The sequence below is a fragment of the Peromyscus leucopus genome, chromosome 16_21 (assembly GCF_004664715.2).
Source record: "Peromyscus leucopus breed LL Stock chromosome 16_21, UCI_PerLeu_2.1, whole genome shotgun sequence".
NCBI classification, from domain to species: domain Eukaryota; kingdom Metazoa; phylum Chordata; class Mammalia; order Rodentia; family Cricetidae; genus Peromyscus; species Peromyscus leucopus.
Window position 1 is genome coordinate 37652550 of NC_051084.1, and position 26749 is coordinate 37679298.

The 26749-nt window shown below is 47.0% G+C and overlaps 2 protein-coding genes across 5 annotated transcripts in view; one reads left to right on the forward strand and one right to left on the reverse strand.

Moving 5' to 3' along the window:
• Positions 1-1686, forward strand: part of Fer1l5 (fer-1 like family member 5) — a 55288-nt gene extending 53602 nt beyond the window's left edge. Inside the window, exons 49-53 of the mRNA XM_028865655.2 lie at positions 57-156; positions 233-423; positions 607-716; positions 978-1119; positions 1230-1686. Coding sequence (XP_028721488.1) covers positions 57-156; positions 233-423; positions 607-716; positions 978-1119; positions 1230-1397 — 711 coding nt within the window. The 3' untranslated portion in view covers positions 1398-1686. The remainder of the gene's footprint in view (positions 1-56; positions 157-232; positions 424-606; positions 717-977; positions 1120-1229) is intronic.
• A 1047-nt stretch (positions 1687-2733) lies between these two features.
• Positions 2734-25371, reverse strand: Lman2l (lectin, mannose binding 2 like). 4 transcript variants are annotated; one of them, XM_028865656.2, is made up of 9 exons: positions 25156-25371; positions 23781-23899; positions 20305-20422; positions 19440-19522; positions 9444-9476; positions 8273-8434; positions 8074-8188; positions 4423-4542; positions 2734-4092 (listed from the first exon to the last, which is right to left on the reverse strand). In XM_028865656.2, the coding sequence occupies exons 1-9, from the start codon at positions 25337-25339 to the stop codon at positions 3950-3952; spliced, it is 1077 nt and encodes a 358-aa protein (XP_028721489.1). In that variant the 5' UTR covers positions 25340-25371; the 3' UTR covers positions 2734-3949. The 4 variants fall into 4 exon arrangements, with proteins under 4 accessions (XP_028721489.1, XP_028721491.1, XP_028721492.1 ...); XM_028865658.2 differs by lacking the exon at positions 9444-9476; XM_028865659.2 differs by lacking the exons at positions 9444-9476; positions 19440-19522 and having other exon boundaries at positions 25156-25363.
• Positions 25372-26749: the final 1378 nt, after the last annotated feature.

Below are 26749 nucleotides of genomic sequence, written 5' to 3' on the forward strand. Positions count from 1 at the left end.
TCCAAGGGCAATGTCCATGAGGCCGGCCATTAACACAGCCTTCTGCTGTCCTCTAGGACTACATATGGAGCCTGGATCCCACATCAATGAAGTTTCCAGCCCGGCTCATCATCCAGATATGGGACAATGACTTCTTCTCCCCTGATGACTTCTTGGGTGAGGTCCTGGTGTAGGGTTTGTGACACAGGACAAGCCACTCCTCTTGCTGATGGTGGTCTTTCTCTGGGCTCAGGGGTCTTGGAGCTGAATTTATCAGACATGCCCCTTCCGGCTGCGAGCAGCAAGCAGTGTTCCCTCAAGATGATGGAAATGGACAGCAAATGGCCCTCCATGCAACCGAAGCGCATCTCTCTCTTTAAGAAGTCCAATGTAACTGGATGGTGGCCTTGTCAGGTCCACGATGGTGACAAGTGGCGTCTGTCGGTAGGAGCTGGGGAAGGTGTTTAGGGAACAGGGCCACGATGCCATCTAACCTGGCTCTAGCAGACTTCTGGAACCTTAGCCAGAGCCCCTTCCTTTGTGGAGGTAGGGAAGTGGTCCCGGAAGGCCCCTGCCCCTACTGTCTGACCGGGGCAGCCCCTGCCTCTTTGTCTCTGGCCTTTCTAGGGTAAAGTGAAGATGACTCTGGAGATGCTGTCAGAGAGGGAAGCTTTAATCAGGCCAGCCGGGCGAGGCCAGTCAGAACCCAACCAGTTCCCTACACTCCATCCTCCCGTGTAAGGGCCCTGTGGGGCAGAGAGGCACCAAGCCCTTGCCTCCTCCTCTGTACAGGGTGGTGACTGGTGGGCCTCCACGTGGAAAGGGATAGTTACTTCCTCCTACATGGCTAAGTTAGAGTCAGGGAATAAGACTCGGGGTTGGGTGTAAGGGGCTCCCCAGTCTGTTAAAAAGAAAAAAAAAAAGAGCAAAGGCTCTGGATCACTTGACCTGAAGGTCCCTCTTACCCTCCATTCTCTGGCATCTGCTGTCCTGGGCAGACGAAATGACACCTGGTGGTACCAGTCACCTGTTAAAAACTTCTGCTATGTTTTCTGGAAACGCTACCGCACCAAAATCATATGCTGTGCGGTGGTGCTGGTTCTAGGGATTATACTATTCAACTTCGTCTATTCGACTCCGGTGAGTGCTGGCCACTGGGGAAGGGGCAAGGGCGCCGGCCACTCCTGTGCCAGCTCTGAGAGTACATTTAGGTTTCTACTTCAGGCTACTCTGGTGTCTCTTCTCTCTAGAACTATTTGGCCATGGCCTGGATCAAACCTGAACTTCGGCTGAATCCTCCCATTAAAATAGTCAACCTCATCGGTTCAGTAAACACCAGCAGTATCAACTCTACCGTCTTTTCCATGGAGGGCTCAAAACTACGGCCTTTAAAAGACAATGGGTCGACATTCCTCTAAGGACCCAGGAATCACATGAAAGATGTCGTCCCAGAGATTCCAGGTCCACAAGGCTAGGTGACCTGACTTTTCTCTCCTGCCAAGCACCCTGACCCTTGGGCTTCCTAGCAGATCCTTGTTTGAGTCTTCTAGGATCTATCCAAAGGGCTGTGCATAGTCTGACTCAAATGTTTACAGGGACCACCTCTAACAAGAGCAGAGCTGTTCATTTCCTACTGAAATAAATAGGTTTTTCTAACAAAGCCACTTGGCACTTGGGGGGTTGGGATTAAAGACAATGTGAAAGGCAGAAAGAGGCAGCTCTTCATTTGAGACTTGGGGAATGACGCCATCCACGTTAATCACCCTGTCTAGTCCTGGATTTCTTCTATGTGCGGAGGCTTTGACAGAGAAAATCAGGGAAAGGTAACTGTGAGTCATATACTGAGGCCATGGCTTTTACTCCTGGATGAATGCACAAGAGCCACACCAGGGACCAGGCGCTGCCTCCTCCAGCACACACTCTGGGGTTACACTGCCTAGAAAAACAGCCCCACTTGCATGAAAAACATTGGTTTCTGCAACAAAAAGCAAGAGCTGAGGCAGGATGTATGATGCTGAATGGTGGCGCTTTTTTTTTTTTTCTGAGATAAGGTTTCTCTGCACAGTGCTAGCTGTCCTAGAACTCGCTCTGTAGACCAGGCTGGCCTTGAACTCAGAGATCCACCTGCCTTTGCCTCCCAGTGCTATGATTAAAGGTGTGCACCGCCACCACCCGGCACAGGTAGTTTTCTTATACATTTCTCAATGGGAAAAGACTGGATCCCAGGCTATGTGGGGACCTGGCCTTCTTTAAAAGCATCAAGATGTGCATGAGCAGGAATCCCACAAACCTGACTGACTCTGTCTCTCACTGCTCCCATGATAAAATCCTCTCGGTCCACTGCTATGACCGTCATCTCAACAGCCCACTTAGGTCCTCTACCACATGGACCCATTCCCCCTCCTTTTGAGCTCAAAATGGACAAAACTACCATTGTTCTCAGTTCTCCTAGCTCCCCTGAAGCTATCCTGCTACTGTAGGAAGGTGTTAGGAAGAGGCTCTCTGCACCCCACTTTGAACTCTCCTGCATAAGGGCACCCACCATACTATCCTGCTGAATTACACACACAGGAGAGCCAGAGGCCTGAGAAGATGAACAGCCATCTGCAGCCAGGGTGACCCCTCCTCCTAGTCTGGGGACGGATGGGCTGAGGGGTGAGCATGAGGGCTTTCCCAGCCTCCCAAAGAGCTCAGGGAAAGGCTGGAGCCTCCCCACTAAGCCCACCAGAGAAGCCACTGAGCCAGGACTCGTGATTGGTTCCATCAGTCTCTTTAAGAATTTTCCTTGGGCTTCAGAGACCCAGAGAACTCAGTTTCAGGCTCTCCAGGGAGACTAGCCTGTAACCAATTTAATCACAGGGCAGATATGTGACATCTGTAGACTAAGGCAGTATAATAGGGGTGACATACACACAGGACTGCACTCAAGCTGTGCAGCTCAATGATCAGAACATCTCCAGACACAGAGGATGAAGGGCTTTCGTTCACAGAGATTTGTTACATGAGATCAGCAACTGTTTCTTCTCAATAAGAAGCCAAATCTCTCCGGGTCATGTCCTGTCCAAGTCCAGGGAATAAGAAAGCTGCTTTTCACTTCCAACACTCAAACCAGGATCCCAAGAATCATGAGAAACAAAACATGCAGCTAAGCAGGCTCCAGGGGTCCAGAAACACCTCCACATGGTCAGATGCGATGAACGCTGCTTTCTGTGGCACACCTGGACCTGGATGATTTCACAGTCAATCTCACAGCAGCTGTAAAGTTGTCCAGTTTCTCTTGATTTGTAACAACCTTTAGCCAAACGATCCAAAGGCCTGAAGAGCTCTGATTAGGAAAGCACAGGGACAGACAGGAACAAGATCCACCCAGCACAGAACAGAGGCTGAAGCAATGAGCTAACGCAGAGAGCCCCAGGGCCACCTAACGGGAGCAGCAAATGTCTTTCCTAGCTCAGGATGCACACAAAGAGGACAATGAGTGAGGGGAGACAGAGAGGCCGGGGAGGCAGGTACGGCACAAGTCTCCATTCACACTGCCAAGGAGCTCCTCAAGTAGAAAGAGAAAGCAAAAAACTAGTAAGTGGGTTTCCGGGTTGTGTGAGTTCTGGTTTTCTATTTGGGAATTTCAAAATGAAGTGGAAGGCCTGCCACCATGCAGCAGTCCGTGCATGGGAGAGCTGCCCAGCTCTGTGATTTAGGCATCACAATCTCTATTTTTCCATGTCTTTTCACTCCGAAGTAGAAGGCCTGCAGGGAAAGGCACGTCACAGCTGCTTGGCCCTGTGGGTGGCATCTTGGGCCAGTGAGATGTTCCCGTGGATGACCATGAGAATGCAGGGTCACTGCATTCAAAGTCCCAGTGACAGAACACAGTCCCTGAGCAGCTGGTGACTTAGGCAGACTTCCCGGGCTGTATGCTCAGATCCACACGTCATGGGTAAACATCACCGAGGGACGGATGGCAGCAGGCTCAGTAGAAGCGTTTTCGGCTCTGGTCCTGCCATTTGTTGTAGAGTATGATACCAATAACAATGGCAAACACAGAAAACACCAGGGAGAAAAAGACGATAAGAAAGAGGGCCAGGCCACTCAGGGGTGCTGGTGGTACAGTCACTGAGGAAGAAGAAAAAGAAATCAGAGATATGGAGCCCATCCTACAATGGGTCAACAGGTTGTCCAGTCCCTGGTTTCTGACACCCACTGCTGGGGAGCCAAAGCCCTGACTCCCCCTTTCCAGATGGCTCAATTTAAAAAGGAAGCAGCCCACATGCTACTGCTTGCCTGTTACAGGACAGGTGGGAAGGTAGTGCAGGCATTCCATGTGCCTCAGAGGAGCAGACAGACAGACCAACCTGACAGCTGTAGATGCCAGTCACCCCAGACTCCATGGACACTGCAACCTCCTCCCTGACCATGGGCCATTTCCCAGGATCCCACACTCACTCTCAGGTAGCTTCAGATTGTCCACTGAGGGCAGGAATACATCTCGATGCAGCTTCTCTTCTTCTGGGGTCCTCACCCCAGTCAGCTCAAACAACTTCAGCGAAATGACGTCATGATTATCTAGAGGAGAGAGTACGGAGGATTACTCCAGCTGCCTCAAGAGGGCTTTTGGAGTTAGTATCCGGGCTCAAACCTCTGATCCACTGACGGCAGTGACCTGAAGCCACCTTGAAATCTCAAGTAGACAGAGAACTGTTTGAGGGGCGCAGGGAGACTGACTAACAGGAGGAGGGAGATGGAAATGAGGCAAACAGAGCGTGTTTTCTCTCCTTTGGGGAACTAGAGGGGAAAACTATCAGGAGGGCACGAAGACAGGGTGCCGGGGCGGTGGGTATGAAGGACAATGACACGGGTGGATCAAAGTGTCACGTGAGCCCCTGTGATGGTGCACGCCTGTGACACCAGCATTAATTAAAAAGAAAAAAGCCAAGTGTGGTGGCCCATGCCTGTAATTCTTGAGAGGCAGAGACAGGAGAACTGATACAAATTCAAGGCTAACTTGGTCTACACCTCCGAGACTTAGGCCAGGGGGGGGCTACACAGTGAGACTCTCTCAAAAGCAACAACAGAAAAACCCAACAAAAACCAGACTTCTTGAAAAAAAGGGTAAAGCCTCATCACTGCCTCATCTAAAGAATAAGGAACTGTATATATTCTATGTATCCTATGTATTTTATTGGCAAATATATACACACATATATATATTATAAATGAAAAAAACTAAAAATATTGAAAGTAACTGGGGCTAGAGAGACGTCTCAGTGGTTAGGAGCACTTGCTTGAGGACCAGAGTTCAGTTCCCAGCACCCGCATCAAATGGATCAGAACCATCTGCATCTCAAGTTCCAGGGGAATCTGATGCCCTCTTCTGGCTTAAATAGGCACCTGCACACACACGTGCATACAACACACACGCACGCACGCACACGCACGCACGCACGCACGCACGCACGCACGCATATACACAAATAAAAATTTAAAACCTTAAAAAGCACTGAAGATGACTAAATCCTCTATCATGCATTAAGGAGACACAGCAGCACCACAGTCCTCTTGGTGGAGTATAAGCACACACACACACAGGCAGAGAGGAGAAATGGTCCCCCACCATCTGTTTAATGGGCCTTGGTCAGGGCAACATTACTTACGTGAAAGATGCTGCTCCCCCAAACTCTGCTTCTTTGTGGCCATTTGGAATTCTGGCCCTGATCTCCCTGAAGCTACTAGGAAGGAGATCAGGAAACTAGAGACTAGGTCTCCCTTCATGTGCAGAAGTACTAGTGTGTAAGACAGTTTTACAGTGCAGTGCAGGCTGCCCTTGATGGATGGGCTCCTGCTTCAGGCTCCTGGGTCCTGGCATTACAGGTGTCTGATACCACACCCAGGTCCTACTTCTCTCCTCTGTTTGTTTGGCCTCTGCTTGGTTTAGGAGACAGGGTCTTACTATGTAGCCCAAGCTGCTGGCCTCAAACCTGTGACTTTTTCGTCTCAGCCTTCTTAATGATGAATTATAGATGTGAGCCACTGTACTTGACTTCTCTTTTTAAGTTTTTTTTTTTTTTTTTTTTTTTTGTTAAGTTGGTTTTTGGGCTTTTTAAAAATTTGTTTGTTTGATTGATTTGTTGAGACAGGGTCTGTCTCTGTAGCCCTGGCTGTCCTGGAACTCACAGAGATCCACCCACCCCTGTCTCCTAAGTGCTGGAACTAAATGTGCATGCCATTACATATGGCCTTCCTGGCTGTTCTCAGTTCCAGGCTTGTAACATTTCTTGTCTCAGATCTGGTTTCAACTAATTCTCGAGGAAGCTCTGCTCCCTTCAGGGGGGGTTGATATTCAGTATTTATTTCCTTTGAGCCTAGCCTAGATTTCTGATCGTTTCTGTGGACACATCCACAGCTCCTTGGTCTGCTACAACCATCAACAAATCCAGAGCAGAAGAAATTGCCTTCATCTTCATTTGGAAAAATGTTTTTGCTGTCAGAATCAAGTTTAAACTATAGGACAAGATAAAAAGCCAGGGCAGGCCAGGTTTGGTGCACACATGCAATCTCAGCACTCAAGAGGTCGAGGCACAAAGATCCTGAGTTCAAGGCTAGTCTGGCCTACATAGCAAGTCCTAGGCTAGCCTGGGCTACATAGGCCCTCTCACAAAACAAACAAAAAAATGTAAAAAAAAGCTACACAGGCCGGGTGGTGGTGGCGCGCGCCTTTAATCCCAGCACTCGGGAGGCAGAGCCAGGTGGATCTCTGTGAGTTCGAGGCCAGCCTGGTCTACCGAGTGAGTTCCAGGAAAGGCACAAAGCTACACAGAGAAACCCTGTCTCGAAAAAACCAAAAAAAAAAAAAAACCCAAAAAAAAAGCTACACAGAAAGGAAAGCCTTTTTTCCTTTCTTTTCTTTTTTTGAGGCAGGGTTTCATTTTGTAGCTCAAACTGGCCTGGAACTGCTATGTAATCCAGCTCATCTTTCTTTTCTTAATTCCTTTTTTGTTTGTTTGTTTTTTGAGACAAGGGTCTCACTATGTAGCCCTAGCTGCCTTGGAACTCACTCTGTAGACCAGGCTGGCCTTACACTCAGAGAACCTCCCGCTTTGGCCTCCTCCTTTCTCCTCTCCTTTGCCCTTCTCTGTCCTTCCTTCCTTCAAAACAAAGCCAGGGCAATGCTCTCTACAGTGTGTGGACATCAAAGCCTGGGACAACTGAGAAATAACTGAACTTTCTCAACGAGTCCTTGAAGAAGAAAAATGAGACTATGCCAGGTGTGGTGATGCATGCCTGCAATTCCAGCACGTAAAAGGTGGAGGTCGGCTGTATCGCCAGCTCAGGGCCAGGGTGCAAAGTAAAACTGTCTTAAAACCAAACCAAACAACTAACCACCCCCCCTCCCCCCCAAAAAAAAACTACACTAACTATAGGTTAAAAATTTATAGATTTTTTAAAAATTGGCTGCCTGGGCCAAAACTAGGTAGAGTGAGTGTTGGCATGTCAGTCAAGGAAGGTAGGCGTTTCGGGGTGCCGGGCCGGGGAAATGAGCTGAGGAGTGGTCAGAGAATATGAAGCCCAGAGCACTGTGCATGGCAAGGAGGCAGGGGCTGCTGGTACAAGAGCAGCACAGATGGCAGGGCAGAGAGATGCAGGACCCAGCGCAGCTCGGGAGCAGGCAGACGGCTGGCAAACTGCACACACGCTCCATTCAAAAGTCTGCACCAGGAGGGATGCAGGCTGCTTAGGAGAGGGACGACGGAGTGGAGGAACAGCTCTGAGAGGAGGAAGGGAACTGGGCACAGTGGTAAGTGCAGTTCGAGAAGCCCGACAACAGGATAGGCCGGAAGGGGCAGGGCAGCGAGGCATTCACACAGGCTCACAGGCTCCAAGAGCTGCCTAGACAAGGGCACACACACTGCTTGAGTTAGTCCCGAGAGGGCCTGGACTGGAGCTTGGACAGGATCTAGACAGCAATGTCCAGCATTCTTAAGCCATGTGCATGGCTTCCCATAACGCCTTCATCTGGCTCTCTTCAGAGAAGGCCTCACCACGCCTTGGGTACTGACAAAAGGGGTCAACTGAGGCAGAGGAAGCACAGTGCAATACCAGAGAGATCCCCAGTGATGGAGGAAGTGCCGAAGTAATAGCCCCGGGGGAGCCGGACCCCAGGCATCTCAATGCAGTCCCTCCACTCGTGTTTGCCATCAATATCCATCATTATCTAGAATAAAGGAAAGATCTATCAGGGACAGGCCACGGGAGCAAAGGTAGTGCATATCACCAACTGCTCCAAGACAGGACTCACCGTCAGATGCCTCTTGACATAGCGAATCACAAGGAAGGTGTCATAGCGGAGATTTCGGACAATGGCTGTGCAGCCCCCCAGCTCTGTGGGCCGCCCATCCCGCTCATGGTCATAGCTGAGGGAGCCGTTGTTCACCATGGCTGAGATGTAGGGGAATACCCGCTGGGACACAGGGAGGGAAAAGCAGATGGTGAGGGAGAGCTCTTAGCAATGCCTGCATATGAGTGAGAGGAAATTAGCACCTTTTGGATGAGCAAACCACCCTGCCTCATCTCAAGCACCCCTCCCCCCAGCACCCACATACAGATGATCACACAAGGGACATGGACCCAGGAAGCACTGAGCTCCACACGATGTTAGTAATGCTCCTTGCTCCAGACCTAGGGTAGACCTGAAGTGGCCCTGCAAGACTCTGGAGTTTGACTCTATTCCTCCCCACAATCGCCATTGGGTACCTAGATACCAGCAGTTTCCTTTTAACAGACAGACTACCTTTCTCCCCAGCTGCTGCTTGAAAAGGAAAATCATCTTCCAGGTCTCCACTTCAGCCCATCCCTCTGCCCAAGCAAAGTGTTTTGCACACAGCAGGTATTCTGAAAATACCTGTTTGAGTGGGCAGGGAAACCTTTCCAGTCTGGATAGCTCCTTTCAGACTGTAATCCTACCAGTATATGATGCCAAATGAAATAGGACCCCAAAACACTGCTGGAACAGGCTCTGGGCGGGCATATCTAGCCACAACCACTTTCCTTAGTCAAGACTTTCAGCCCATCCACACATAACTTCCAAGATTGCCAATAGCAAGAGGGCAACATCCCCCATATAGGAAAACGTAAACGTTTCCACGTTACCTACTCGGGTTTCCACTACTTAAGAAAGTATTTCCAACAGAGCTGTAGAAGTAAATTCCTCCTCACAACCGATGAGCTAACCATTCCAGAATGATCCCAGTGCAAGTCAATGCAGAGGGGCAGGGTGATGGAAGGGGAGGGAACACAGGGCATGCTGCTCCATGGACAAGCTCCACACCGTCCCAGTCAACATGCAAGGGGAAATGCAGTCAGAGACTCGGAACTCCTGAGACAACAGCCACATGGATTCTAAGCAGCAAGAAATGTCAGATGGACACATGAGAATAAGGGATGGCCATGGGGAGTCAAGAACCGGGTACCTGGACTCCTGGAGAATAGCGCCTCTTCTGGGCCTGAGAGGGTCCAGCAGGTTATTACAGAAACAAGATAGGACACAGAACACAGGAGACCAAGTCAGAAAGAGACAGCCTTGGAAGAGCTGTGACCCTGCTGTGGTGGATGAATTACCGACCTAAATCTCCAAACAGAATTTTAGGGTCCACAAAGGGCACTCAGTGAGTTCCTGAAGCTCTCACAGTATGTGCCAGAGTACATGCAAGGTGTCTGCAACTTTATGAGGCTGCCTGGTACTACCATCAGATTCTCAAAGGCGTCTACTACAAAGGCCTCTCTACCCCATGGAAGGACCTGGGGCTTTTCGCAGCTTTATAAAACACACCATCTTGCACTGCCCAAACACAACTGGGTTATTTCTCCCAGAACACAGTATTTCTACAGCAACAGCAGGAGTCAGGGGTGGGAAATGGGGGGTATATATATATATATAAAAAAAAGACTAAACTCTTCTAAATTTGAGATGTCTTGTACTGCTCAGGGTCTCAGGATACAGCTCTTGCCCAGAAGACAAAATTCCCACTGTATGAGACCATGAAATTACCTCGAATCCAAAGGGATCATTTCCTCTCTAAGTGAGCCTCATGGACATACATTTCCAAAGAACCGTTCACTCTCACCTACAGCATGGGGGCAGGGTGAAGCTCTGTGGGAGCGCAGCAGCCGAAGATTCAGAAAATCACTGGGCTTGAGGGCACTTTAGCTTTGCCTCGGCAACTTTCCAGAGCTCTAAACTGCCAGCGTTGAGAGAAACCCCCACAGGCTCAGCTCAGCCTGGTTTATAAGGCTGAGGGTGGGGGAAGGGGGTCCCAAAGCATCCATTCCTCTCATCCTTAGTGAGCACCTATGGTAAGAGCCAGCACTGTTGGAAATGCTGGGGCCCGGTGGGTCCAGGCTGGACTGGTATTTGGTCTCAGAGCTAACCCAGAGAGGGAGAGACAGAGAGCAAGTAGATAAATGAATTATTTCAGACAATAGCTGCTATGATGAAAACAAAAAAGGCAATATGATGGCTAAGGGAACTCTGTTCTGACGGGACCCAGGTGGTTAGAGGGATCCGACACGTGATCTGGTGCATAAGAACAAGAGGTCAGCGTGTTGAGAACTCACAGAAGACAGGTCTACCTGAAACCTGGCTAGTGGGGAAGAGGCTGGTGCAAGACAAGGCCCAGGCGACGACAGTGTATCAGCCTCACGGATCAGGGTACTGGGGGGGGGGCATGACAGGCCCCAGAGCAGCTCCCCAGATGTTGTGAACCACAGGCAGAGCGTACCCAGGACCCCGAGAGGCATGCAGTCCATCCATGATGGTAAGGCACCATAAAGCTACTCTTGCTCAACTGTCATTTCGAGCAAGGTAATTGCCAGCATGTCATTAAGTAATTAACAGAAATGGGATTCTCAGAAAGCTTGTAACTTCGGTGAACAATTAAGGAAAGGAAGGGATTAAAAAGTGCCCTGGGGTGTGCTGATGACCCCAAGATTTGCTTCATTTATCACCTCTAATCACAAGTTTAATTTAAAATTGCAGAATGCCTAGGACAGCACTCCTTAGCCAAGGGTGCCCAACTCTTCTCAAGGCTGGTGTGACATCCGATCATCCAGCAATAGGCAGGTGGTAAGCTGTGCCTGAGTCGACCTGGAGGAGCTTCTTTACACATCTGAGGGAACCCTAGGCAAAGGATGCCACAGCAGTCTGGAGTGGGGCACAGGGATTCATTCTTAGTTCTGTTTTTTTGAGACAGAGCTTCACATAGCCCTGGCTGGCATCAAACTCCCTGTATGGCCAAGGATGACTGAGTTTCTCCTCTCCTACCTGTTCTTCCCAAATAAATGCTGGGAATAAAGAATGTGCCACCACACCTAGTTTCATGCAGTGCTGGGGGATCAAATCTAGGACTTCCTGAATGTGATCGACACACTCTAATTGAGCCACATCCTCGGCCTCAGGAAGACCATGACATGCAGTCAAAAGTAAATACTGCACTAGATGGCACTGAGCCCCATGGCCCCAGAGCTACCATCTGTCTGCTTTAGCAACTCACACTATGCCTTCAACTCTTAACCTTACACAGCAGTGAGCTGCTGAATGCCAGTTCATTTTCTGCTCCTGGTCAGGAGTTCTTAAAGTGTTTCTTGCATAGCCACTGATCACATGGCAGCAGAGTGACAGTCCTAAGGCTGGAACCAAACTCTGAAAAAAGTCACACCGATCTAAGCAAGGTGGGAGTTTCACTCTTAATGTCAGAGTCACCAAAAACAAGGGGTTCCCAAATGCCTTGTGTCCAAATGCACACTGTCTATAGCACAGGAAATGTCTCCAAACTTGGTTCTACGGAGCTATTCACGGTTTTTAAAATGACCCTCTACTACTAGCTAATTTTTGTTTTGTTGTGTTGTGGTTTTTTTTTCGAGACAGCGTTTTTTTCTATGTAACAGCCCTGGCTGTCCTGAACTTGCTCTGTAGACCAGGCTGACCTCGAACTCAGAGATCCGCCTGCCTCCAGAGTGTTGGGTTTAAAGGTATGAGGCACCACCACCAGATTCTACTAGCTAATTTTACAGTACTCTCATTAAAAAGATGATTCAGCCTTGGACCCCTCCCACTCGGGAGTTTTCTCGCTTTTCTTTTCTGATCATTGGTGTTTTGCCTGCATGTATGTCTGTGTGAGGGTGTCAGAAGCCTGGAACTGGAGTTACAGACAATTTTGAGCCACCATGTGGGTACTGGGAATTGAACTTGGGTCCTCTGGAAGAGCAGTCAGTGCTCTTAACTGTTTAGCCATCTCTCCAGTCCCTCACTTTTCTTAATAAATCAGTTCCTTTCACTTTGCTTTAAAAAAAAAAAAAAAAAAAAAAAAAAAGCTGCTTGTAAGGGAGCTGGCATGTAGATCTAGGTAGACTGCACAAGGCCTTGGGGTGGACGCCCAGTACCACATAAAACTAGTACCACATGATGGTACATGCCTCTAAGTCCACAGTCATCCTTGGTTACATAGCAAACTCCAGGCCAGCATCAAATACATGAAACCCTTTTTCTCTCACCATCTCCCCCAAAGGACACACATGAACTTTTGGACTTCTGGATTCGATGCTAAAATTCTACAGTTCAAAGCACATAGGTTGATCACCTAACAGAAAAGAGTACAAAGGACCTTTGGAAGCAGAGAGCTGGGTGCTAACCATCTTACACTGCTTATAGCTGCATACCTTTGGGTGAGCTATGTGACCCTCACATCTCTATGCTTATTGGATCAGGGAGAGTGGTGTGTATAGCTCACAGGACTGACCATGGGAAGAAGGTGAGGTGGGTGCACAACTTGGCATCATGCCTGGCATTCAGGAGGAAGTCAATAAAAATCCGGCCACTTAATAGCTAAATTAATGAATTTTTAGATTAGATATTATTCAAAGCCAAACATTCATGATTGAGGGGAGTAATTTCCTTGGCTGGCACAGACCACCAAAATGTCCAGAAACATTTGGCTCAGTTTCTTTTCCTTTTTTTACCTGCCACCAACTGTTAATACGTTCCTGACGCTCCACAGCTGAGATGTGAAGACAAGGGCGGGAAAGGAATGACAAGAGAAGGCGGCCACAGCAGCCACTGCCAGGACGTCTGCCAAATGTTCCCGACGAATCCAGTTAGCAGAAGGAACAGCAGCATTTACTGAGGGCCGAGTCTTCAGGACACTGTGTGCAGTGATGGGTTCACATGCTTTCACTTACTTCTCACTCCTAGGAGCCAGTACTAGGATCCTCATTTTTAAAATTGATTTATTTTGCAAGGAAAGGGACCACCTGTGTGCTGTGGTGCACTTTGAGGTCCGAGGACAACTTGAGGGAGCTGGCTCTCTCCTTTCACATGTGGGTCCTGGAGGTCAAACTCCAGGAGACAAGCACTTCTAACAGCTGAGCCATCTCTGTGACCCACAGTATCCTCGTTTCACAGGTAAGAATTCTCATCCAAGAGAACAGTGGTATTCAGTAATGCCCTTAAGGTCTGAAATCAAGTAATTCAGATCCCAGAGCCCCAACTCAATCATACTGCAATACTAATCTATCCATCAATATTTTTAAAAGAAGTCTCTCTCAGCCAAGTATAATGGATATCTATAATCCCAATATTCAGGAGGGAGAGGCAGGAGGATTGCTTCAATTCAAAGCCAGGCAGAGATACAAAGTAAGACCCTGTGTATTAAAAAAAAAAGTTTCGGCGGGCGGTGGTGGCGCACGCCTTTAATCCCAGCACTCAGGAGGCAGAGCCAGGCGGATCTCTGTGAGTTCGAGGCCAGCCTGGGCTACCAAGTGAGTTCCAGGAAAGGCACAAAGCTACACAGAGAAACCCTGTCTCAAAAAACCAAAAATAAAATAAAATAAAAAAAAAGTTTCAAATGTTCAATTTTTTTTAAAGAAAAGTCAGGTATGTAAACGGTACGCTTATGTACCCTGAGCACAAAGACACACTGCAGAGTGGTTCCAGGTTAAAGACTAAGAGAGAGAGGCAGCGAGATGGCTCAATGGGGGAAGACACTTGACCCCACGTCTGACAGCCAGAGTTTGATCCTTGGGACTCATAAGGTAGAAGGAGAGAGCTAACTCTAGCAAGCTGACCTCTGACCTTTACATGTATGCATCTACCCCACATACAAAATAAGTCATTTTTTTTTTTTTTTTTGTTTTTTTTAAGGAGCGATCTAACAGCTGAAAAACTTAAAATAGGACCTGGGTTTTCTTTTGCTAAAAAGGACATAAAGGGGCATTTGGCAAATCTGAGTTAGGCCTGAAGATGTGTAACAATGTGCTCATCATGTTTAACTCCCTGACTATGATCACTAAGAGTAACAATAATCCTTGTTTGTTTTGTTTTAGGAAAAACACAAGTATTTAGGGTTAAGGAGGCAATATGTAACAATTACTCTTAGCTAGCTGGAAAAAATAAAATGCACCAAGTGTGAGCAAGCGTGGGCATGCAGAGACACACAGAAGGCCACAGGCTAGGGTAAAGTGGTCCAAGACTATAATCCCAGCTACTCAGGGGGCTGAGGCAGGAAGAGTACCTGGGACCAGAAGTTTGATACCAGCCTGGGTAGTATCAGAAGAGTATACTCTAGAACTCTCTAATGGATTAACAATCTAGAAATCTAAAACTTTTCTCAAAATAAAGATTAATCTGAATCTAGTATTTTATACTCATGGGTTCCCAGAGTTTCACAATTATATTTTTAGACACTTTGCTACACGATGCGACACTTTCGTTTGTAAAAGGATGTCTGTGTAGATTTGTCTTTTTTTTCTGCTCTGGATTTTCTGTAGTAACAAAACAAATGGCTCTTCTACTGGATGCTGCTGGGAGCCAAGCTCCTCCCAAGGCGTGCACATAACCCTCAGACAGGAAATTCAGCACTCAATGCCACTTCCAGCTGCACCTATCCCTTTCCAACCCGAGGCTGCGGTGCTCTTTAGCAGGAACCCACACAGAAGGAACGTGGAGAACTGAGCAGTGCCCATGACACTCAGAGCAGCAGCAATCAGGCCAAGTCTCATCACAGGACTCCATCAGCCCAAAGCCCATAACCTCCCACTAACTCAGTGACTCTCGTCTCCACTCTCAACTCCTCAAACAAAGAATATGGAAAAAGTGGTACTTCCAGGTCCCTAAATGACACTCGTACACTTGAACATCATCATGAACTAGGAAACTGAAGGGAAAAAAAATGGAGTCACAACTAAGTTTTGTAACAAGAAAACTCTGGATGTTGCTGGCGCATGCCTTTAATCCCGGCACTTGGGAGGCAGAGGCAGGTGGATCTCTGAGATATGTCTACAGAGTGAGTTCCAGGACAACCAGGGCTACACAGAGAAACCCTGTCTCAAAAAACAGAAAGAAAGAAAAAAAGAAAAGAAAAGAGAAAGAGAGAAAGAGAGAGACAGAAAGAAAGAAAGAGAGAGAGAGAGAGAGAGAGAGAGAGAGAGAGAAAGAAAGAAAGAAAGAAAGAAAGAAAGAAAGAAAGAAAGAAAGAAAGAAAGAAAGAAAGAAAGAAAGAAAGAAAGAGAAAGAAAAAGACTTCCTGGGCCAAAAGTAAAAAAGACCAAATAGGATTAGTTTCATTATCATGATAAGGACTAAGGGAACACAAGGTGTACATACATCATACATGTGTGTTTGTATGCCTGTGTTGTGTGTGTGTGTTGGGGGGGGGCGAGCAGTGTTAGGTACTTAGAATGTGTCTTTAAGACACTGGTGTCAATTTTCTTCCAGTTAAAAGGAGGAAAAACAAATGCATATATATGTACATACAGTTCTATAGGTGTATGGGAAGTCCTCAAACCCAACTAATCTAGCTTAGTTGGGACAGCCTGGAGAGCTGTTCATTTCACCGCCCAGCCAGCTGCTTCTACCTCCCGTGGGTGAGGCTCAAACACGTCACAGACCAGAATGAGGGCCAAGCCTGCCAACAGCTGTACTTCTGTTCTTCCAGGAAGTCTCTTGCCACTAGACTCTGATTTCAACTGAATGAAGACATCTGTGCTCCAAGGGTGCCACCAAGTTCCCCACAGTGCTCACCAACATCTGGGTTCACATGGGAAACATGTTCATCAGTGGACAGGCTGTAGACCAAAAGGTGCCAAAAGGCTGGGGACTCATCTTTCAACCATTTCTACATCAACAGCAACATTGAGACATAATCCATATACCACTCATCCACTCAAAGTGGGTTTTGGTATGTGCTAAGTTAGGGTGATGCTTATCATAATTTCTGAACATTTTTATAACTCCATAACTCGGTACCCACTGGTCGCCACTGTCCCCTCCCAACCTGAGAGCCCCAGCCCTGACAACCACTCATCTACCATGTCTCTATGGATCTGACCACAGTTCATAGGGATGGGCTCACACAATAAGCAGGACCCTTGTGACTGGCTTTTCTCTTGTAACCACGTCACCCACATTGCAACCCACAGCAATACTTCTGTTCTCACTGAGGATTTCAGCTGATAAACATCTGAGTTGTATCTGTTTTGGCTGCTATGAACATCTGTGGACAAGCTTTTTCCGTGGATGCTTTTATTTCTCTTGGCTATACATATGTAAGTGGATTCATGGGATAAGAGAATCTCTATCTTCAGCCATCTGAAGAAATGTCTGTTTTCCAACTATATAATTTTATACATCCACAAGCAGTATACGTGGGTTCCAAATGACATCACATCCTTTCAACATGTACAGCTCTTCACTTGCATTCTAGTGGTTGAGGTTTTCATCTGTGTCTCCAAAAGTTAATGACGTAGAACATCTGTTCATGTTTAGTGGCCATTTATTTATCTCCTTCAGAGATAAATATCTATTCAGACCCTTTGCCTATTATTTTATTGGCTTGTTTTTAAGTTACAAGTTATTTATATGATAATTCTCTATATATTCTAGAAATGGCTTAGTACAATTTGCATGTATTTCTCCCACCCTACAGGTGATTTCACTTTCTTGGTGTGCTCTCAGTGCTGGGGCCTGAATCCAGGGCCTTGTACATGAGACAAATCCCCTACTGAGCTCTGACACCAGCCCTCCTCCTCCTGATAGTGTGCTTTGAAGCACATAAATTATTACCTTAAAAAATTAATTTTAGGCCAGGCAGTGGTGGCACATGCCTTTAATCCCAGAAGAGTCAGGCGGATCTCTGTGAGTTTGAGGCTAGCCTGGTCTACAGAGAAAGATCCAGGACAGGCACCAAAACTACCCTGTCTCGAAAACAAACAAACAAAAAGATTTTTTAACTTTAGATTTATTTTATGTGTCTGAGTGTCATTCCTGCATGCCTGTCTGTGCACCATATGCATGCCAGCAGAGGTCAGAAGAGGGCATGGGATCCACATAACTAGAGTTATAGATGGTTGTGAGCCACCTTGTGGGTACTGGGAACTGAACCCAGGCTCTTTGCAGGAGGACCTGCTGCTCTTAACTGCTGAGCCATCTCTCCAGTCCCAAGTTACTACTTTTGATGGAGCCCAGTTTGCCTGGGCTTCCTTTTGTCACTTCTGCTTTTCTTACCATACCTAAGAAGCCAAAATAATGGAAGTGGAGTTCTTGGAGTCAGATCTAAGACACCAACAAGCTTTACAAACTTTCTTCTGCACTTCAGTTTCTTACCCACAAAGCAGAGATGGTAATAACTGTGACAAAGAGTTGCTACAAGGAAATAATACACGTGGAACAAAGCCTGGCACCCTTGCACATAAGAGTAAACCATACCACTGACAAAACATATTTGATTTTATCCTCCAGACATGGAAAAGAAGACAATTTTCTACATTCTCTGGACTGAATAGAAGCTCAAAGAACTGAAATCACACATATGAAATTACCTAATGTCTCTTCTCTCAAGAAAAAACTCAATGGACAGGAAGACAACGGATGGGTGGAGGGAAAGCGTCAGAATTGAAAGAAAGCCTCAAAATGTGTAGAGCCTACAATAGCTGCTGCCCTAAACAAGACAGCTTCTCCGTTTAGTCATTGCTAAAGAGGGATCACACTGTGATTGTTTCAATGTTGACCAACCACTTAGGCACACAGTCTCAGTGTGGCTGATGTGCCTAAGAGGGAGGAGAATGAACAGTCAAGAAGGCAGCTCCCAAATGTGTAACCTCACAAGGCTGCTGGCAGCTTTCTTTCTAGCCTCTGTTTGATGCTCTGTATTCCCTTACACCCCCGTCCTTCTTATACCCCTCAGAGTGCCTTAATATATGCTTTCCCTCATCCTGGACACTGGCTCCTTATCCTGCAGACCTCAGTGTAAATGATATCTCCTGGAGGAGGGCTTTGTGGCCACCACGACTGCCACGTCATGATTCAATGAGTCTACTGTCTTCTCAAAGTACCCCGGAGTCTCCACCAATCTCCACACTTCAGAGCACAGAGACTATTCTGGTCTTGTGAATTCCCAGGCCCTGGCATCTAGCAAGGGTGTGACATACCTGGAACAAAGAGGAGCCCAGAGGAAACATGGAAACACAACTCTAACTGACCCACAATGGAAGGTCACTCACCTAACATAGGTCTCACTTTCCAGCTCCTCTAACGTGAACAGTGGGAAATCCTGACTGGTATACCTGAGTGTCGCATGTATGGTGGTCACATTTTAAACTTTTCCTGATAAACCCTTGGGGAACAATAAGTGATCACCATCTCCATTACTAACTCTGCCTTCTGTAGGGTACCCAGTAACAACTTGCCATTTTTCTACCATCAGATGACAATGCCACAGGAGAGGATATAGTCCTGTGCCAGTTAAGGAAGTGCTAAAGAACCCTCAGGGATGGTCAATAAGCTCTGTGATGTCTAGACATTGGGTTCCAACAGGATGTTAGATTTGAGGAAGGTGTAGTGGCCCCATTTATAATCCCAGGACTCAAAAGGCTGAGGATGAAGATTATGATTAGTTCAAGGTCAGCCTAGGCTACATAGTGAGACATTATTATTATAAATAAATGCTGTGGTTTCACCAACTTCTTTTTTCTTACACCATTCCTTATAAGTGACAGGACCTGCCTCAAAAGAAGCTAAAGATGCTGGACAGGGCAAGTGGCCAAAGAGAGTACACATTAATGGTCAAAAGTTCCAGGCACTCATCTTTCCCCTTGCTCTGGCCCTAACCTAGGAGCCAAGACACCACCAGTCACATGTGCTCAATTCCAGGGGCTACCTTATGGAAAAGAGTGAGAACACTGCAGGCACTATAGAAAAAGCACCCAGTGTGACATTATTCCTGAAGGACTGCTGGGATCACCAACAGTCCTCTCCAGGAAAACAACAACAACAACAAAAATGCCAAGGACATTAACTTCGGAAGGTCAACAGATGGGGCCTCACTGCCTCTCCCGTCTCTTCCTGCACACTGCCCCTGAGGGAAAGAACTGTGAGACAGATCAGTGTGGCTGCCCTAAGCTCTGACACTCGCCATTACCTCTTGCTGCTTCTCCTCATTGGGATAGGTGTCTACAAACACTCCCAGCCCCACAAATTTGTCCATGTTTCCAAACACAGGCCCTAGAGAGAGAGAAGAGATGATGAACAATGACATAAAGCCAGGAGTTGACAAAGGGCTAACATCTTATATGGCAGAGGAAACGGTGATAGTCAAATGACCCAAGCATTTCCTACGATGAGCGCGCACACACACACACACACACACACAAAAGCACCCAGCAAAGTGCATGACCGACAGCTGGGCCCACGAACAGCTCAAGTTGTTTGTTGCTGAAGGCAGGAAAAGAGGGAAGGCCACTGCAACCTTGTTTGGTACTACAGTAGCTCCCTGATCCAAACTGGTTGCTAAGACACTCCTACCTACAGAATTCTGCTTCACAAACACCCGGTGAAGATTATGCCCCCAAGAGAGAACTGAATTCCCAAGTTCTATTTCTCGCTGCAAGAGATCAGGTCAAATCAGGTTCAGCCTGCCATCCACTTGGAGCACTGACTCCAACAACAGCAAGGAAAACAAAATTCTTCTCTTAACTCAAGTGCTGAGATTGTTGAGTGTGGATGTCCAGAAGAAACCAGCTCACTGGCCTCCAGTGTGCACTCAGCCAGCCAATGGCTAGGCTTCACAGGGAAACACAGAAGAAACCAACAAGCAAGAAATCATCGCAGGATGAGCCAAGGTCAGACTGCTTAGGATTCAAAACCCCATTTTAGAGACTCAATGGGCTAATGTTCATTTACAGACATGAAAAGAGAGAAAACTAGAAGGGCCCTTCTCAAAAAGAGGTCACAGGAATAAACAGTCCTGACACACCCATGCAGAAGCAACCCAGGGTCCCTAATACCTGGCTGCATCCGATCCTTTGTGTACCAGATTGCCAAGCCGTCTCCATGCAGATTCTTCTTCCCTTGTCCATGGATCTTGAAGTGCACCTGCAGTTCCCAGTCTTTCAGGAAACATGGCTAACATGAGGAAGACAGAGGTGTAAGGGAGGAGTGTGAAATTTGAAACCCATTAGCCCTCAGCAGCAATCTACAGACTTGGAAAGTGGCTTTGGTAACAAGGCTAAAGTTAAAATGGTATCTAAGACTTTGGAAGTACTCCTGCCATAAAACTGAACAGACTGAGCCATTCAACTGTTTAAGGTACTGTGTATAAAGGGTTAAGTAAACCATCTGATTATCCTCACATCTTCCAGCAGAAACAGGATAGTACATGCAAGCTGGAAAAGGCATGTTAGTCTCCCATGATCGACATCTACCCAGCAGCGCATCTCAGTCAACTGGGTAAAGAGGCTTGACTTAATACCTGTTTGCAACTGAAGCTTATTCCTCTGACAGAAGGACTCTAAAAAGCTGGGATTCAAAGAAAGGTCAAAGCCTCATTCATTAAAAAAAAGAAAAAAAAAAAGAGTAAGAAAAGCTAAGAGGTTTCCAGGGGTAATTAGCAGATGCTATGAAGAACTCTAATTAGCTAAAGCTGGCATTTGGCCAAGCTGAGGGGCAAGCTTGAGTTCCCAAGAGAACAAATAGTAAGCAACAGTTCCCAAAACCTTTGTGCCCATGGCCAGGAAGCATTAAGTGTGCCAGAGGCAAATGCCATCCCCTTCCACTGGGACAACCTCTTGGGGGTGGGAGGACAGACTAAGGAGATGGGTGTCACTCAGACTTCTGTCCAGTTTTGGTATTGAGTATCAAAACCTTATAAAAACAGAGAAGCAGTGAGTGGCTGGCTAAGTGTTCAGCACAGTTAGTGTTTTCAGGAGGAACACAGTGAGTACAGTATCTGGTTGGGGGAGGTTCTAGTGAAAATCTGTGAAGGAGGGAAGGGTTCAGCCGGGTTTGGCCAGGTTCAGCCAAAGGCTTTCCAAGAGCCTGTTCTGGGCCTTGAGCAACACATTGCTTGATCATTTTCAGTTTTTTGTTTGTTTGTTTTTAATTCCTGGGACGTCATCCAAAAGAATTAGCATTAGGAATACAGAGTCAAAATGAAAAGAGGTTGGACACTTTTTCACAGCAGGGAGCCCTGATATCTCCAATAGTCTGTCCTATTCTGTCTTTTCATTTTCGGTTATCTCTCTGCTGTTTCATTTAGCTTTCAGGGCAAGAAAGACTTCAGTGGCAGAAAGCCGTCCTGCAGCCAGAGGCAGTATGATAGCCCTGGGAAGAAGGCAAGGCAGAGGACAGAGTCAGGAGGTATCTAATTCTTGGCCTTGGGTATCACAATGCTATACAGTTTTGTTTAACAGTGGTTCTGAAACTTTGCTGCATGTTTGAAAACCCCAATGACCTAGCCAGTAGTGGTGGTGCACGCCTTTAATTCCAACACTCGGAAGGCAGAGGCAGGTGGATCTCTGAGTTCAAGGCCAGCCTGGTCTCCAGTGATTTCCAGGACAGCAAGGGCTATACAGAGAAACCTTGAGGGAGGGAGAGACCCAATGACCAAATTGCAACCTATTCCAATTAAATCTGGGATGGGATCCAGGCATAAACTCCAGTGGACAGCCAAATTTGAGAACCACTTGCACAAACTATATATCCTACTCTAATAGCTCAAAAATAATTCCTTGGTTTCATTCTGTTGAGAATATAGGTATCAGAGAGTCTTATAGATTAAGGCTTTAATCCTTGTACATGGATGCAACTGAGAGCAGGTCTAATAACAGCATATATTTCTGTTACTCTTGTAGTAAACTTTGCACCAAGTCTTTTCGTGTCCACTGTCTGACAACTCAGACAGGCAAGCCAAACAGTCTCATGAAGTCAGTTTAACAGGTAGGTGAAGGCATAGAAAACTGAGAGGCTAAGCGACCTGCCTAGGGCTCATGGTGGCTGGGTAACCAAATTGGGTTTAGGATCCAAGTCAGTCAAGTGATTCTAGCATCTTCTGCCATGCCCCATATTGAGCTCAGCACTACAATCTAGGTTACGGGGCCAGCCTGTGCAGATGGCTCACAGAACAAGTGCTCTTAGCCCTCTGTTCCTTTAGAGCTCTCAGAGAAAAACGAACAAAAAAGAGAAGAAAGTCCTCTTTTATGAGACCCACTCACAGCATCTACAGCTAATGAGAAAAACCATGGGAGTGTAAGATTTTCCCACCCTCATTTATAGGAGCCCAGGAGAAAATATCAATGGATGCCAAAGTCATCCCTAAAAGTAACATGGTTGTGAATGTTTAGGAAGGACCTGGAAAACGAAAAGGATCATCTTACACTTGCACAAAACCACAGTGCAGCCATACCAGGTGCTTACTTCTTGCCATCATATCTCAAGGAAGACAACTAGAAAGGGTCCAGAGGACAAACACAACGACTAGAATAGCTCAAAGTGATTGTCACACTGAAATAGAAACTTAAACTCTTGACTGAAACGAGGGAAGGCTATTAGGATTAAGTTTGGGATATATGTATTTCTTTCTTTTCTTTTTTTTTTTTTTTTTATTTCCCCCGAGACAGGGTTTCTCTGTGTAGTTTTGGTGGCTGTCCTAGATCTTGCTCTGTAGACCAGGCTGGCCTTGAACTCACAGAGATCCGCCTGGCTCTGCCTCCTGAGTGCTGGGATTAAAGGTGTGCGCCACCACTACCCAGCTGAATTTCTCAATGCTTCTTAGCAAGTATATATTTAGTGGTAGTGTCCCGCTATGTTGCCCAGGCTGAGACTGAATTTCTGGGCTTAACTGATTCCCCTGCCTTAGTCCCCCAAGTAACTACAACTACAAGTGCATAGTACCATATCCAGAGCAGAGAGGTTGAATCAGAAGGATCACAGGTTTGAGGCCAGCCTGGGCTATTACCAAGTTCAAGGACAGCTTGGGTTACATGACAAGAAGCAAACGACAAAAACAGTAACAGCAACAAAACAATAGTTTTCTGTTTTACAAAGTAATTAAATAAGATTTAAGCTATTAAACCACAAAACATGGTATGTCAGGCTAATGAAAGCTGAATTATTTGCCCTAACAACAGGGCAACAGAGAAATATCTGATTTCTTTATTATGAAGTTCACCATTATCTCTGAAATAAAGACTTTTACTTTTTTTTATTTATTTCTACTTTATGTGCATTGGTGTTTTGCCTGCGTGTATGTCTACGTGAGGGTGTCAGCTGCCCTGGAACTGGTTTTGAAAGCTGTGGGTGCTGGGAATTGAACCCGGATCCTCTGGAAGAGCAGACAGTGCTCTTAACCACTGAGCCATCTCTCCAGCCCTCTAAAGACTTGTATTATCTTTAGAAGATGGACACTGGGAAAAGATGGTAAACCCAAAGTCACTTCTGAGCTTTTTTTAGGACATTCAGGGTCCTAACACAGGAAGCCTCTTACCACCCGATTCCACAAGGCACCCTGTTTACTTTGCATATCTGGAGTGAGTCGGATATACTGGGTCATCACCATGGCATTGCCCATCAGGTTCCACAGCGAAGAACTGCTCGTTCCCACACCTATGGGAGGGAATACATCAACTCATATTCTTCATCAATTAGTTCACAAAGCCACCACAGATCCTACCAAAGTTGCAGCCATTATCTTTTTTTTTTTCAGTATTAATAAATAAACCTTTTTTTTTTTTTTTGAGATGGGATCTTAATATGTTACCCAGGCTGATCTCAAATTCCTGCACTCATGCAATCCTTCTGCCTTAGCTGCTTGAACCACTGAGACCACAGGTGCTTGCCATCACACCAGGCTTCCTTCACCTAAGTCCTTCAGGTGAACCCAACGCACCTCAGAGCTGTCATTTATGCATGGCACAGTAACCATAGTTCAGATCCAGTCTTCCCATTTTATGTGGAGGTCAACTTCAGCAAGATTTTTCTCATTTATACCAAAAGAGACTGACCCTCAAAAGCTGTGGGCTTAATCATATTCTTCATTTAAAATCAGTCTCTCAAATGTGAAGCTGATTCTTCCCAAGTCTCTCGAACTATAAGTGTCTCCAGGTTGAAACCCTGTCTAACCCATAGTGTCAGCAGGGACCAACGCTAAGGAGGTACTCGGTAGACCTTGCTAAATAAATGAAATCGTAGCAATAGCGTGTAGCTTTCTGCGGTTTGAATCTTGTTTTCTGCACCCCCATATCCGCAGCTCTGTGGGAAAAACAAACTCGTATTAAGCTCTCTGCACTAATTTCTCTTCTTTGTAGACACCTGTGTCAATTTTCTGGCATTGAGCTGTGCTTAGAGACCTAGAAATCCCCGAAGAGGGCAAAGCTAAGCAGCCTCTTTCATCATCAGAGCTCGCGGCCTGGGAAGGAGCAGGTGTTCTCAACAGCAAACAGACTTTGTTTCTCCTTTCTTACTCCGACCAAGTTCTACCCGGTTCTTTCCCCTGCTTTTATTTCTAGGGCAGCCACCTCTCCATCCCGACACTGGCTCATCGCTAACGGTCCTCAATCATCCCTGCTTACTCTCTCTCTCCTTCTCGTACTTTTTCTGTCCAAATCCAAACTCCTTCCCCTGAGCCCGACACTGGTGACATCTGAGAGCTCTGCCTAGACCTACTAGAAACTTCCAGCGCTCGGAGAGGGACGGGGGTGGGGGCGGACCCTGTCCTTGGGACCTGTTGGCTCATCGAAGCAGCGGGGATCCTCGGGGGCGCCCCCTCCCGCTGGTGACAGCGTCTGCGGAGCTACCTGACCGAGCTCACTGTCCCCATGCCCGCCCTCCCCTGCGCGACCACCTCGTCCCGGGCGCCTCACCCTGGTAGGGCTTCGACAGCGAGTGCTCCCGTTTCAAGTACTCCACCGCTTGGCCCGCCCTGACGTGCCACGGCCCCTGCACAGACCCCAACAAAAGGAGAAGGAGCCATAGCCTGGCCCCGTCCCGAGCCCACGCGCGCAGCCGCCACCGCTGCCACCAGGAGGGTCTCACACACGCCGCCATCTTTCCCACCGCCGGCCCTTCATCAAAGAGCCCGCCCCCTTGCCCAACCCATTGGCCTGCGGAACCATCGGCCCGACCTCCCATTGGCTCCTGGGGAGTCCCCGCCCCCGCAGGTGAGTATCTCACCGATTGGCTGGCTGGTAGCAGTTGCCTTGCCAACCCAGGCAAGGGGCGTTGCCGAATAGCCAGACTTTTTTTTTTCTTTTGTCCTAGGCTTCACCAGGCCTGCTAGTTACATAGTGATTCTTAGTTTCTGCATTCTGTAGTAAATTTAAAGTGATAAAACATTTTTTTTTTTACGATCCCAAGCAAATGTTCTATCGTCACCGCCATGTGTATTTACCTGACCACCAAGCTGTCAGTCAAAAGGGGCAATAGACAAATCCGTTGGTAAAGGATCCAGCCTAGAATGTGGGGGAGCGTTCGGTAATCCCCACCCTCTGGAGACTGAGGCAGGAAGACAGGGAGTTCAAAGCCAACCTAGTGAGTTAGAGAGCAACCTAAGTAACTCATTAAAATGAGACAGACGGCAAATTATAAGATGTATAAAAGACCAAACGAGCATTATCAACCAGTATCACCGGATGACATTTACAGAAATGAATCGTTTGCCAAACTGTGAGGGGGGCGGGGGTTGAAAATACACCATCCATTCCCTTTCCATAGCTTCCTTCAAGCCACAATAACCGATATCCATCATGGCTTCATCATCCTGTTATTAATCAGCCCTTAATAGTTTGCCATCACCTTCAGGAAGGAGACATAAGTCCCTCGACTGGGCACATAAAGCTCTCTAGCATGGGGCCCTGACCCTCCCCTATAGCCAAACTGCCCACAGAGTCCTTATTTCACCACGTTCCAGCTTCCTCATCTGCTCGCTCACTTCCTACTCTTTCAGAAACTGGCTTCCTCTTACCGACTTCCTCCTGGAGGCTTTCCTTGATTCCCTCCAGCCAGAGCATGTGTGCATCTCTGAGCTCTGAATATGCTCCACAGATATCTACAAAGGACTTGTCAGATCTGTGTCTACATCTTCCCAATACACATAGTCAGTGTTAACGCTCTCCTGAGCATGAGTAACAAGAAACACAACAAGAGCTTGCTTCAGGGAAGACCGGCTTTTACTGATGGTTCTTTACAAACTCCACCCCAAACAGATACATGGTGACAGACATTTGGAACTGCAGTTAATTTGTTTAAGTCATATATGACTGTAAAACCATTCATGACCCACAATGGCCATAGGATAAAATCCAGTCTCCCTAGTGTGGCATTCAAAGCCCTTTACAACCTGATCAGTTCAGTCTGTACAAGTCTATTATAAATGATGTCACTGGAATTATGTAACTCAGTTAACAAATTATGCATTTTTCCCTTTCAAGGAATGCAGTTAATGGGCCACCGGAAGCA